Source organism: Cottoperca gobio, chromosome 22, assembly GCF_900634415.1.
Source record: "Cottoperca gobio chromosome 22, fCotGob3.1, whole genome shotgun sequence".
NCBI lineage: Eukaryota > Metazoa > Chordata > Actinopteri > Perciformes > Bovichtidae > Cottoperca > Cottoperca gobio.
In genome coordinates this window covers 12,994,698-13,008,018 of record NC_041376.1, presented here as the reverse complement: position 1 = coordinate 13,008,018, position 13,321 = coordinate 12,994,698, and the positions used below count along the sequence as shown (strand labels likewise).

Here is a 13,321-nt window from a genome sequence, read left to right as displayed (position 1 = left end):
ATGTACTTGAGTTTATGTGGACATATGTCAGGTTTTTAACTAGCAAATTGAAAAGATGGTAAAAAGTAATGGCAGCTATTACTATGTTAGCATTAACATTATCCGATTGTGTCACGGTGAGGAAAAGGTGAGGACCCAAATGCAGTACACAGGACAAGGTTCTAACAAAAAGAGAGCTTTATTTTATAAAAAGCTAGTAAAAATACAAAGTAACAAATAAAACTGAAAACACAAACCAGGAAGGCACAAGGAGACACCAACAACAGGGGTGACACTTAGATGACGAACTCACAAGGAACACTGGGACAGACAGGGATATATACACACAGACACTAAACGAGGGAACGAGACACAGCTGGGTGAGAAAGGCAGAAAACACAAGGGTAGGAAGTATTACCAGACATGACACAAGGGGAAGGGAACATTTCAAAAATAAAACAGGAAACAGAAACCAAGATCATAACAGATTGTATACATTATTTAGCCACATAGACAGTTAACTTATCTTAGTAGCTAGTACATATGGTGTATAACGAATTACTGACTAAAACGGCAAACAAAATCAACAGACTGGCTCCTTCAAGGTTACAAAAACACTGGCCAGCTTACATTGGCTAAGGTTAGCTAAGTGACGCACCCTATCTTATTACTCCAACTGCGGACAAATAACTGTCCTAAAGTAACAAAGGCACTATACCATGTAACATTTGACATTAAAAGTTGTTCAACGTAGAGACACAGAGCTACATTACACTAATATCATAGAGTCCATGTTTGCAATGAATCTGTGACGCACTCTTTTATTCAGAGCCGATAAGTTTCGTTTCTCAGGAAAAGATACCCAACCCTCGTGCCTGTATAAAACCAGGCCAACGCAAGTCAGTACACAAATCAGTACACTACTTCTGCAGACAAGAGATGGGTCTATGTGAGTATCTGTTACATTTATTTGAAAATGCTGATACTTTTACTTATATGCTTTTCTTACAAAAAAATAAATAATGATAGTAACCATAGCAAATGAACTATAAATGTTGATGTTAATGTTCATCCTGTGTTTCAGTGACTGCTGCGTTGGCCGGAGGAGGAGCGGGTAAGACTTTGTACAGCCTTTATGGACTAACTGTCTTTTTCATCTTATTTTAACACACTTTAACGTAGACAATCCAACTACATGCTAAATTCTATTAATTCTAGTTATCGCGCATGATCCATTTTAAAGCGGCCAAACTAATTAGCACACTATCGTTAACAACAAAGTTTCCTCTGCTGTGTTGCAGTCTTTGCCGTTGCATCGGCTCCTTTTGTTCTGGGTGCTGTAGGTTTCACCTCAGCTGGAATAGCTGCAGGCTCCTTGGCTGCCGGCATGATGTCTGCTGCTGCTGTGGCTAACGGAGGAGGAGTGGCAGTCGGAAGTACAGTGGCTCTTTGTCAGGCAGCAGGTAAACAGGATTACTTGATCTTTAAATGAATTTTAATCTTGTGGTTTTTACTGTTTATCTTAATTTCACATTGTCATAATAGAAATGTGTAGCTTTGGCTTTACAATATAATAAAGGTAGAATATAACGACACTACTGTGCACAATGATTTAGTTTTGTGGCTTGAGAACTTTCTCAGCTTCTCCATACTTTTATATAAACCTGTGTATTCTTGCTTTAGGTGCAGCTGGTCTGCCAGCAGTTGCCTCTGCAGCAGCTGCCACTGGAGGAGCAGCTGCAGGATTGCTGACTGCAATCCTCGTCTGAGAAATCAATGAAGTAACAATGTTTTTACTTTTGCCAAATGAAGGAGGCGACTGAAACTTATATCTGATCACTTACTGTTGTGTTCAATAAACTTGTCTCCTATAAAAAGATGCTGGGTCAGTGTATTTCCATTCTTCATAATGCCCACCAGAAAGTACTGGGTGATTTAAATGACTGAAAGTGTTCACTGGTTTATTAACTCTTTTTTTAAAGCTGAAGCAGCATTCTTTTATTTTTCTGTCCATAGTTATGCTGTGGGATGTAAAACCAAAACACAGCTGAAAGATGCTATTAAGCTCATACAGATGAGGGGAGCTGCAGAGTTGGAACATTAAGCTGTGGGATGATCTTCATATGCCACTCAGAGCTGTGTTTTATCACATTGGCTCGTATATACACCAATCATTTCACAGCCAAGCACCATTCTGTAAACATCCTTAAGTACGCAGATGATATAAGAATAAAAGGCCTTTGTATTAATGGGTAGGAAAAAGCTGAAGAACTCGGAGCTTAAATGTCGAATCAAAACAGCAATCTCCTGATGTAATCTATATATTTATTTAACGCAATAAGTCAAACAAAGAAAATATTCTCAGCTGAGGACACATTTCGCGTCGCCGTTTCCATAGACCGCATGGCTCAAAAAGCCCCATCGTTACGGTCTCACGGCTCCGCTCCAGGTGTCCCCAAACATTTGAAAATTCGCATCTAATACATGGAGTAGGCGTTGACCTTCTCCTCATTGGTCCCAGTTTGGCGCCTACACGCTCCTCCGTCAGCAGTCCGGAAGTGATGGTTTGTTGACCTGTTACTCTTAAAGGGGAAGTGCCCCTATTATGTTTGTAATACATAATTGTGCAGAAAATACATAGTTGTGCAGAAAATACATAATAGTGCAGAAACATATTCGTAGTGTCGTAATACATATTGATTGAGGTAGGACAAATACATGTGATAGTCTTTCCAGTGTGGATTAATGAAGATCAGGATTAATTTACCTGACAATTCCCCCTTTACACACCATTTATGGTGTGTATAATCTCCAGTAAATATAAGGCACCGAGTGGTGTACAAATTCATCATATGGTATACAAGAATACATTCATAGTGCACTTGTTTTTATTCCAGTCATAAAAATACCTTCTGTATAAAACCAAAGAACTTCATTTGTTATTCCAGCATAAAGACAATTAGCTTCAGTATAATAAAAAACACTTCCAGTAAAAGACAGTAAATATTAGTAAACTTTTAATGTCTGTATAAGATTGTAATATCTGTATACGACTGAGAGACTGTAACTACAATAAAGTCAGTGGCTTCGGTATGGCAGCAAAGAACACTTTGTAGAGTTATTCACACGAAATCATCTTCCTGGCTGTCGTGTTCCTGCTCTATATCATAGTCTATGAGTACCCCACTGTTTGATGCTGGCTCTTTGCTGAGTCGGTCAAGTCCTTTCAAAGCTCTGGTAAAGGATCCATCAGGGGCTGTGTTATTTGGGATGAAAGTACAACACAGAGCCAAACAATTTGCAGACACCCCCTTTTTCAGCTAGCACCATGTCTAATGCAATTCCGTTCTGTAATCAGGCTAGTTCTATCAAATTGCATAAATCTATGGAGAGGGGCTGATACTCGTGTACATTTGTTTTGTTATTGTGGAATCAATCAATCTCGTCATGCGGCTTCTAATTTATGGTATATAACAACATCCACATACAGTAAGTATTTAGAATCAGAATAATCTTTCTTGTCATGTAGGTTTTCACCTACAAAGAATTTGCTCTGGGTTAGCTGGCACATGAATATAAAAAATGCATAAATATTTACAAAATATAAATCGGTGGAGATAATGTACAAATTAATATTGATATAGCTATTAATGCTGAAGATACCAGTGACATGAGAACTCTCCATCTCCCGGACCGTCTTTCCATAGCATCACCAGACTAATTCTCTACCCCTGAATTCTCTGCTAATTCTTTATATAATGTTGTCAATCTTTGTAAGGCTCTAGTAACTGATCTCTCTGAAACAGTATTATTTGATATAATTGTGCAACAGGATGATCCAACATGGCACACACACACCTCCTTTCTCTGCTAGGAGCATGTCTAAAGACATTCTATCATGTCAATAAGCTGGAAGCTGCTTGTTGTTCAGCTTGTCCCTTAACGGCATCCCTTGTAATAATTAATAAACCTCTGTTAGATGCAATGAATGTAATTAGTCCACATTCTTATTAGTAGTTGCCCATCATAAAAACAATGAGTCAAAACCTGCTCCAATTTGATCTCTGGCACTCCCCGGGGGACTCCTACTGCATCTCTTGTGTGCTGTGGAGCTGAAGCTCTCCCCAGGTGCTGTGTTTCTCTTCAGCCGAGTTCAAGCTCACAAGAGTTTGACCTGTTGTGGGCCAAACATAGAAACGCTCGACCAGTGTCATCAATGCACATATTTCAGTCTTGTGCTATTGGTTCTGTGAGTTGGAAATCTCTTAATGAGATTTTTGCAAATTGGGCTGAGTGGTTCTGTTACACTGTGCATCATTGTTAACAGACAGGTTTACTCTGTTATTGGTCCGAGTATTACTGGGACTGGGCTTAAAGCAAGGAGGGGCCTGACTGGTACACACACACACACTATATATTTACTGAGCTAGTGGTATACAGTTTACAGTCAAGCCACATATTCTTCTCCACATATCCTGTCTCCCTGCTATTCTATTTCTTACTGTAGTATCTTTATATCCTTTCCTACTGACTGCTTGGAGATTGCAGTCTTCTTGTTTTCTACCTTTATCCTAAAGTGTCCTTGTGGACCTGCTCCTAAAACCTCAGCTGCCTAAAACAAACAGTCTCTAATCTCTGGGATGCGATGAAACGATGGTGAGGAATAATGGATCACAATCATTTATTTTCTTACATGTCACTCCTCTCCGTGGCGCGGATGTGCTCCTCTGCCCACCTGATCTGTTCTGCATCTTGTTAAGGGAGAGGGACAGGTTATTACGTCACAGAAATCAAATTTAACGTGGTTGTGCAGTCTCAGGTGTACAGGGCTATACTCACCCTCCTGTGATGACTGACCCCCATTTCACAGTCCCCTTCTAAAACTTCGGGTTGTTGAATCTTCACTGATGGTGAGACAAGCGCCCCTATGGGTACCACCTCCCTGTGTAGTCAGACTTCACCACGAAGAGGTCCAGTTTCTGCTTTATGGAGTCAGTGTCTCTCACAGGAGTGGTGATATATTTATGTGTCACCAGGATATATTTGCTCTTATTCTGTCTAATGTTTTATGTTTTTGCAGTGCAAGTACTTTGACCTGCAATTCTTACATAAAGCTTATTATCATTATTATTATCATCCTTTACACACATTACCTTATTTTACAGTTAATTTAGCGGTAAACACTTTAGCTACTGTCATAGCGTCTACTGTATGTGTTGGAAATACTTCAGCTCATTTTATACACGTCTATAATCGTTAAACTATATTTATTTCCTTCATATTTATTTAGTTCAGAATATCAGTTTCAGCACATCTGCATGGATTTTATTGGAGTCGGCATTCGGCCTTTGAATCAAATGCTATGAATATACTCTATTAATATAATACTCCCCCTTTTGAGACATGGTCAAATACCGTGTCTCAATACACACATTTATACATGCTCTTGGTCGTACTGAGTTCTTCTCTGGCCAAGTGTTCTTTCGTCAGTCGTCTCTGTCTCGTATGTAATTATTCTTAGTCCAAACGGCTTGTTCTTACTTTATAGCTGCATCTCTTTCAATATCTCTGTCTTGTGTTCTGGCGTGTTTGTCTTCTCATTTACATATTGTTGTCTACTGAAACTGGATCAGTTCTTATCATATGTGTTGTGCCTTTATATAAAGCAATATACTTTGGTAGCTGTACTGCCTTCAATAAGTCTTCTATTAGAGTGAGTAATATGTTTGTTAGTCAATGTTACCATACCTGTATGCTGTACTTGTTGAGCAAACACATGTTGAACATGCATAGTCACTGTGTGTGTAGATATTTACAACTTTGTCTTTCTTTAATCTGCATGTCTCTGTCAATGCTATCAGTTCTGCTGCTCTGCTGACAGATGATTGGGTAGAGCTTCTGCTTTTAATACGTCGGTCTGTGTCACTACAGAGATCTTGTCACATTCGGATCCTCTAGGTTACTTTACATGATCTGTTATCAAACATTTCTATCTCTGGTTCCTCTTAGGGAACGTCAGTCAAGTCTGGTCTTGGTGAAGTTCCTTGTCCGTCTCTGTCGTTCAGTCATGTGATTCTCCGTCCTCAGCTGTTGGAAATAATGTAGACGGATCAAAGTTGTACATTATTCTATAGTCAGATGCGGTTGTGAAAACGAAACTGACACTGCATGTGTCACTGTTAAAGTCAATGGCCTGAATAACACTTGATGCAGAGGCCTGACCTGCCATTGAAGCTGCAGTTACTGCTCATGTGCGGTCAGGCATTGCCTTATCTACTGGGTCTAGTTGTGAAGAGTAGTGAACCACTGGTCTACTCTTATCTCCATGGTTCTGTGTTAATACTAATGTCATGAAGTCTGCTGTTTAAATAAAAGGCTTCTTATAGTCTGGTATTTCTAAAACAGATGAGTTTACCAAAACTTTATTTTCTTAAATAATTTGTCAGCTGTTTCATTCCCTATTATCTTACAAACTCTCTTCACCATATTTCTTCCTCATGACATTTACGATCGGACCCTCAGGAGCTTCTAGCTCCCTACACTGTTTAGACTAAACTCTCAGAAGATTCTATCTCCCTACTATTCGTCTGTCGACGATTATAGTCTTTCACAAAATGTCATGAGGTTTGAATATTTTTGGGAGAGGTGGGAACGGACAGCCATCCAAGAGGGAATCACGCCGGCCTTTTACAGAGGGATACAAAGAAGCCGTGACCGTGTGTGTTAAATGAGTTATGCTGACACTTCTTGACTAAAGTCTTTTATTATTATTTATTATTCTGAACGTAATCTATCATTAGCTGGTATTTTGCGGCTCTGTTCTGTTCTAATCATTTCTGTCTGCTCCAGAATTACACAAAAAGTCTACATATCTGTCATCCACACACTTATTAAACATGTTTTCTCAAAAACATATAAGAGACAGTTTTCTACACTTTACAATTCAGCCTCCTTTAATTGACTATGATAGTGTGTGTGAATGCAGATATACAACCTGGTTCCAGAAGTGTGGATCCCCGTTGCTGGGGAGTCATGTTCTCTTGTCAGTCCTTTTTCTCACGTCAGTCCTTTTTCTCACGTCCGGTCTACAGTCTGGGGTTCTGGTTTCACCTTTTTGTTCTCTTTAGCTTTCCTCAATTCAATTGGATTTTAATTGTAATTTACCTATTTGTCTGCTGGTGCACGGTTTTAAATTTAGGTGCGCTTTAATTGCCGTCCTACAGGAGGTGGAGGTGTTTAAATTTTGTAAAGTTTCTATAAACTTTTAGTTGTAGTCTCAATTTTGTCCACCAGAGGCATTTAGCTATCAACCGGATGTGGGTTTTTTAAATTCCCACCGGATGAAGAGAAAATGGAGGTTTCTTTGTTCTAAATTTTCTCTCCTTCCAGTTTGGAGAAAACTCGCATTTTTGGTTTTAATCACTCGGTCACTACATCACTTATGCATTTTATTTCCACCCAAAACTGCTCCAGCATAAGACTCAAGGTTTGGTTTATCACAATTTACTCTCACATGCCTCGTAACATCACATCATAGGCGGAATTAGCGACCCAGCATCACGTGGCCACCGTTAGCTGGTCCTAATCTCTGAGGCCTTTCACAAAAACGTCTCCTTCTTTCACAGTTTTCCAACTTAAAACTACTTCACATACACTCCACGGCTCAAAAAGCCCCATCGTTACGGTCTCACGGCTCCGCTCCAGGTGTCCCCAAACATTTGAAAATTCGCATCTAATACATGGAGTAGGCGTTGACCTTCTCCTCATTGGTCCCAGTTTGGCGCCTACACGCTCCTCCGTCAGCAGTCCGGAAGTGATGGTTTGTTGACCTGTTACTCTTAAAGGGGAAGTGCCCCTATTATGTTTGTAATACATAGTTGTGCAGAAAATACATAGTTGTGCAGAAAATACATAATAGTGCAGAAACATATTCGTAGTGTCGTAATACATATTGATTGAGGTAGGACAAATACATGTGATAGTCTTTCCAGTGTGGATTAATGAAGATCAGGATTAATTTACCTGACAGTATCCAAAAACAAGGAGCGCAGTTGTAGGAAGCAGGTAGCCCAAGCAGTCACCTGGTGCCACAACAACAACCTCCTGCTCAACACATAAAACCCAGGAACTGATCATTGATTTTTAGACCCAGTGCCCCACCAGGATCTCCCATACATATCTCAGAATGGCGGACTTAGTTAAAATTCTGCCCATAAATATAAGCAATACATTTAATTAAATATTAAGTCAGACCCCATCCACAAAAAAGCCCAGCAGAGACTTCTCACTCGGATAGCTTAGGAAACACTGAATCCTCCGACAGTTTCTTTCAGCCATCATTGAAAGTATCCTCACTACATTTGTAACAGTTTAGTACGGCAGCCTGGACGCTCATGCAGAAACTCGCAGCGCATTGTCAACATGTCCCCAAAAATCCTTGGCTCTACACTGCCATGGGTTGAATCAATGTACAACGAACACATAATCAAAATGTTGTTAATAATAGGCCACTGCAGCCGTGTCTGTTATGATGCTTGTCGTTGGATGAGTTCACCTGCGTTCATCACAACTTGAACGGGAAATTATTTAGATGTTGACCATCTTTAACTTTCTGTGAACAGATTAACTTTTATTTTCCCAAAACACAGCATAAAGGGACTTTGGACTGAGGAAGCTTTGCTGACAATGATACATTTCACATAGCAGGTAAATACCGCCCTCCACTGGTAACAGTTCAGTATTACATTCAGGTGAGTCGTTCATCATTTAAATGAAAGGATGGGAACTTGAAGAATAATTCATTTGACCATGAGATATGCCTTGACTCAAATAGCAGATTTGATTTAATTCTCCCTGTTTTATTTGCAATAAACTCTTAGTATACATGAATATAAATGGTGAAGACATTATATCCTCAAAGTAGCTTCAGGTCCATGCTGGAATAATACTATTATGATCTTTAAGTTTAAATACTGAATATTGTACTAATTACTTTGAACTTGATAAGATCTGCCACGACCTTCTGGGCCAAAACATTATTTTCTTCAGAGACTTCAAGATGAAAGTTTGTCCTGAATGCTGGTTTGAAGGAGCAGGCAGAACTAAGCTGGTTCAGCAAATCTTTATTGTTCCTGTCTTGACTAAATATAGTCATGACATCTTCAGATATTATATGTACTTGAGTTTATGTGGGATAAATGGACACAATGAATCTGTGACGCACTCTTTTATTCAGAGCCGATCAGTTTCGTTTCTCAGGAAAAGATACCCAACCCTCGTGCCTGTATAAAACCAGCCCAACGCAACGCAAGGCTCATCAGTACACTACTTCTACAGACAAGAGATGGGTCTCTGTGAGTATCTGTTACATTTATTTGAAAATGCTGATACTTTTACTCATATGCTTTTCTCACAAAAAATAATGATAGTAACCATAGCAAATTAACCGTAAATGTTGACGTTAATGTTCATCTCGTGTTTCAGTGACTGCTGCGTTGGTTGGAGGAGGAGCAGGTAAGACTTTGTACAGCCTTTATGGACCAACTGTGTCTTTTTCATCTTATTTTAACACACTTTAACGTAGACAAGCCATTTAGCTAAATTTCATTCTATTAATTCTAGTTATCGCGCCTGATCCATTTTTAAGCGATCAAACTAATTAGCACACTGTCGTTAACAACAAAATTTCCTCTGCTGTGTTGCAGTCGGTGCCGTTGCAGCAGCTCCTTTAGTTCTGGGTGTTGTAGGTTTCACCTCAGCTGGAATAGCTGTAGGCTCCTGGGCTGCCGGCATGATGTCTGCTGCTGCAGTGGCTAATGGAGGAGCAGTGGCAGCTGGAAGTACAGTGGCTGTTTTGCAGGCAGCAGGTAAACTGGATTACTTGATCTTTAAATTAATTGTAATCTTGTGGTTTTTACTGTTGTATCTTAATTCCACATTTTCATAATAGAGATGTGTAGTTTTGGCATCACACTACAGTGTTAGGTAGAATACAACAATGTGTAGAATAATTTAGTTTTGTGGCTTGAGAACTTGCTCAGCTTCTCCATACTTTTATATAAACCTGTGTATTCTTGCTTTAGGTGCAGCTGGTCTGCCAGCAGTTGCCACTGCAGCGGTGGCCAGTGGAGGAGCAGCGTTGGGATGGCTGACTGCAATCCTCATCTGAGAAATCAATGAAGAAACAATGTTTTTACTTTTGCCAAATGAAGAAGGCGACTGCAACTTACATCTGTTCCCTTATTAAACAGCACCTTTGTCATCTCAGAAAACTGAAATGTTGTGTTCAATAAACCTATCTCCGATAAAAAGGATGCTGGGTCAGTGTCATACCTGTCAACATTGGAATTTCAAATTAAGGGAAATATTTTAACGGCTCTCAGCCCCCCAGCCCCTACCTATATAATGTAAATGTAAACACATAAGGGACGGGTATATACATTCAGGAAATGCATGTTTATATAAAGTATGTATTTTATTTTTTTGTCATTATAAATTTATTTGATGATTGAGTTGTGTGGCTTTTGTTTCCCCCACGAAATATAGTGTTGTGGAATATTCTTCTATATTATAATAAAGTTCTCGGTGAGATGTTCAATAAAGTTACGGAAAACTCGGTTCGTCTTTGACACTTTATTCTGAGATCTCAGAGGCACAAGTCATACAGAGTACAGCGGAGTCTACAGGAGAGTGCCGAGTACGGAGAGAAAACATATAGTTTATATCCAGGATGAGGTGACCTTGCAAAACATTAGTTGCCGTCGGGACATCTGTCCTGAGCAAGATGTTCTTTTGGTCTAACATCAAGATATCAGTTGGATACACAAAAAGATATACAGACACGTTCACAGCAGAATGCAGGCGTTAGAAAGACAAAATAAAGAGATAAGTAGAGGGGAGAGAGGGGAGGGGGAGAAGATGGGAACATTTGGGATAAACAGAGAAGAATATGGTTGGAATAACATAAGGTTAAAGATCAGAGCGGGAGAAAGACAGAAGTTAATTGAACCAAGTATTAACAATACGAATATAATATGGACATGTGAAATTTTCCATTACATTCCTCCCTTTTTATAACTCTATTGATCAACTAAAAGAAATATGTACAATTTCATCACAGGCGTTAAAACATCAAACTTAGAACTTCACAAAGATTTAGACTAGGTCATCATGGGCTGGATGAAAAGAAAATGTGTGTGTGCAAGTGGCTGTTTTTGTTCAGAACTGTGTCTGAGATTTCAAAGAGCAAGCAGGGAGGTTACCTAAAGAAAGTTGTCATTGTATGTCAGATCAGAATCAGACTCAGGTGATTCTGATTTATTGGGGCGTGTTGTGTGATGTATGTGCAGAATGGGAAACATGGAATGGACGTATTGACGTGTAGATCCCTCGTGGATGACAGAAACTCGTCTGCAGGTCACTTGATGACTTCTCCTAAGTCGGATGATTTGAGGGCAGTGTAACTGCGTACGTCAAATTACGCTCGTTGCTCAAACTGAGGCTAACTCCTTCCAGTTAGATTCAACGACACCCTCGGTGATTCTCTGTCTTGTATCTTTAGGTTGTAGTTTGTGTGGTGCTGCCCCCTTCGTGCTGCTCTGGAGAGTCAGTGGGGTGAGGCACCTTTTTACAGTGGCTGGCGTGGATCCAAGTTGCCCTCTTTGCCACCTTCACAGCCGTGTGGGTGTTGAGGAGGATCAGGAACGGGGTTTGCCACCGTTTAGACGCCCAGTGCTTCCGTCTGAAGTCTTTCACTAGGACGTAGTCTCCAGGTTGGATGGTGTGCAGTTGTTTCTGAGCGGGCGGCGGGAGCGCGGCTTGTACCTGTGATGGAATGTTTGCGAGGGCAGAAAATAGGTTAGTACAATATGTCAACATTGTGTCCTCACACAGCGCTGTGGAGGGAGGAGGAAGACCAGGAGCTTCGAGACCGACGAAAAGTGGAGCTGCAAACAGAATCTCAAATGGACTTAAATTGTTACGTGTTCTCTTTCTCATTCGCATGTTCATAAGCACTATTGGTAATGCTTCAGTCCATGGCAGGCCTGTGTCTTCACAACACTTGGCTAGTTTATTTTTCAATGTGCCATTCTCTCGTTCCACTGCACCTCCACTAGCTGGATGGTAAGAGCAGTGTTTTCTAACATCAATGTTGTGTGATTGCCTCGTTGGCAAAGTGTGTACCATTATCACTGGATATTTTAGAAGGGATTCCCCATCTAGGCACGATCTCATTCATTAGTGCCTTTGCTACTACATTTGCTGTTTACAAGGAAATACTTCAACCCATTTTGACCACATGTCTACTATTACTAAACAATGCTTCTTCCCTTCTGATGGTGTTAGCTCGATGAAATCAAGCATAATATGCTCAAATGGTCTTGTAGGCGGAGGGTGAGCGGCTGTCATGCATACTCAAATTGCTCTGCCTGGGTTTTGAGTCAGACAGGTAACGCATGCGTGGCAGTGCTTCTCTGCAGCCACGGTGAAACCTTTGGTGAACCAAAAAGTTTTAACAGCATCAAACATCCCCCCTTTTGACACATGGTCTAACCCATGTGTCAACTTAGTCTAATGGGAAAATAAATGTTTAGGGAGACATGGTAGACCCTCGGGACCCATCCACACACCTGTGTCTTGAGTGAAAGAGGCACCACAGGAGCGCCACACGATCTGTGGCATGCTTTTGCATGTCGTTTAGTGACGCAAAATATTGAATTAAGTGTATTGCTTATATTTATGGGCAGAATTTTAACTGAGTCCGCCATGGTTAAGAGGTAATTCTGAGATATGTATGGGAGATCCTGGTGTGGCACTGGGTCTAAAAAGCAATGATCAGTTCCTGGGTTTTATATGTGTTGAGCAGGAGGTTGTTGTTGTGGCACCAGGTGACTTCTTGGGCTACCTGCTTCCTACAACTGCGCTCCTTGTTTTTGGATACAAAGGCCTGTTATTCTTATATCATCTGTGTACTTAAGGATGTTTACAGAATGGTGCTTGGCTGTGAAATGATTGGTGTATACGAGCCAATGTGATAAAACACAGCTCTGAGTGGCATATTAAGATGATCCCACAGCTTAATGTCCCGACTATGCAGCTCCCCTCATCTGTATGAGCTTAATAGCATCTTTCAGCTGTGTTTTGGTTTTACATCAGAAAAATAAAATGCTGTTTTTAAATGAGTTCACCTGCATTCCTGACAACTTGAACAGGAAATGATTTAGATGTTGACCATCTTTAACTTTCTGTGAACAGATTAACTTTTATTTCCCCCAAACACAATATAAAGGGACTTTTGAACTGAGGAAGCTTTGCTGACAATGATACCTTTCACATAGTAGGT

General features: G+C 40.3%; 2 protein-coding genes across 2 annotated transcripts; both read left to right on the top strand.

Annotated features, from left to right (window-relative positions):
- Nucleotides 1-340: 340 nt before the first annotated feature.
- On the top strand, nucleotides 341-1,858 carry LOC115027440 (interferon alpha-inducible protein 27-like protein 2). The gene is made up of 5 exons (XM_029460781.1): nucleotides 341-383; nucleotides 809-928; nucleotides 1,064-1,093; nucleotides 1,281-1,442; nucleotides 1,663-1,858. The coding sequence occupies exons 2-5, from the start codon at nucleotides 919-921 to the stop codon at nucleotides 1,746-1,748; spliced, it is 288 nt and encodes a 95-aa protein (XP_029316641.1). The 5' UTR covers nucleotides 341-383; nucleotides 809-918; the 3' UTR covers nucleotides 1,749-1,858.
- A 7,345-nt stretch (nucleotides 1,859-9,203) lies between these two features.
- LOC115027514 (interferon alpha-inducible protein 27-like protein 2) lies at nucleotides 9,204-10,595 on the top strand. The gene is made up of 4 exons (XM_029460885.1): nucleotides 9,204-9,332; nucleotides 9,463-9,492; nucleotides 9,684-9,845; nucleotides 10,062-10,595. Exons 1-4 carry the CDS (start codon nucleotides 9,323-9,325, stop codon nucleotides 10,145-10,147), a joined length of 288 nt encoding a protein of 95 aa, XP_029316745.1. The 5' UTR covers nucleotides 9,204-9,322; the 3' UTR covers nucleotides 10,148-10,595.
- The last annotated feature ends 2,726 nt before the right edge of the window (nucleotides 10,596-13,321 follow it).

What these genes read in the sequence shown, in the direction of transcription:
- LOC115027514 (XM_029460885.1), top strand. An exon ending in GTTGGTTGGAGGAGGAGCAG is followed by an intron (nt 9,493 to 9,683) that starts GTAAGACTTTGT and finishes GCTGTGTTGCAG; the next exon opens with TCGGTGCCGTTGCAGCAGCT. An exon ending in GGCTGTTTTGCAGGCAGCAG is followed by an intron (nt 9,846 to 10,061) that starts GTAAACTGGATT and finishes TTCTTGCTTTAG; the next exon opens with GTGCAGCTGGTCTGCCAGCA.
- LOC115027440 (XM_029460781.1), top strand. An exon ending in GTTGGCCGGAGGAGGAGCGG is followed by an intron (nt 1,094 to 1,280) that starts GTAAGACTTTGT and finishes GCTGTGTTGCAG; the next exon opens with TCTTTGCCGTTGCATCGGCT. An exon ending in GGCTCTTTGTCAGGCAGCAG is followed by an intron (nt 1,443 to 1,662) that starts GTAAACAGGATT and finishes TTCTTGCTTTAG; the next exon opens with GTGCAGCTGGTCTGCCAGCA.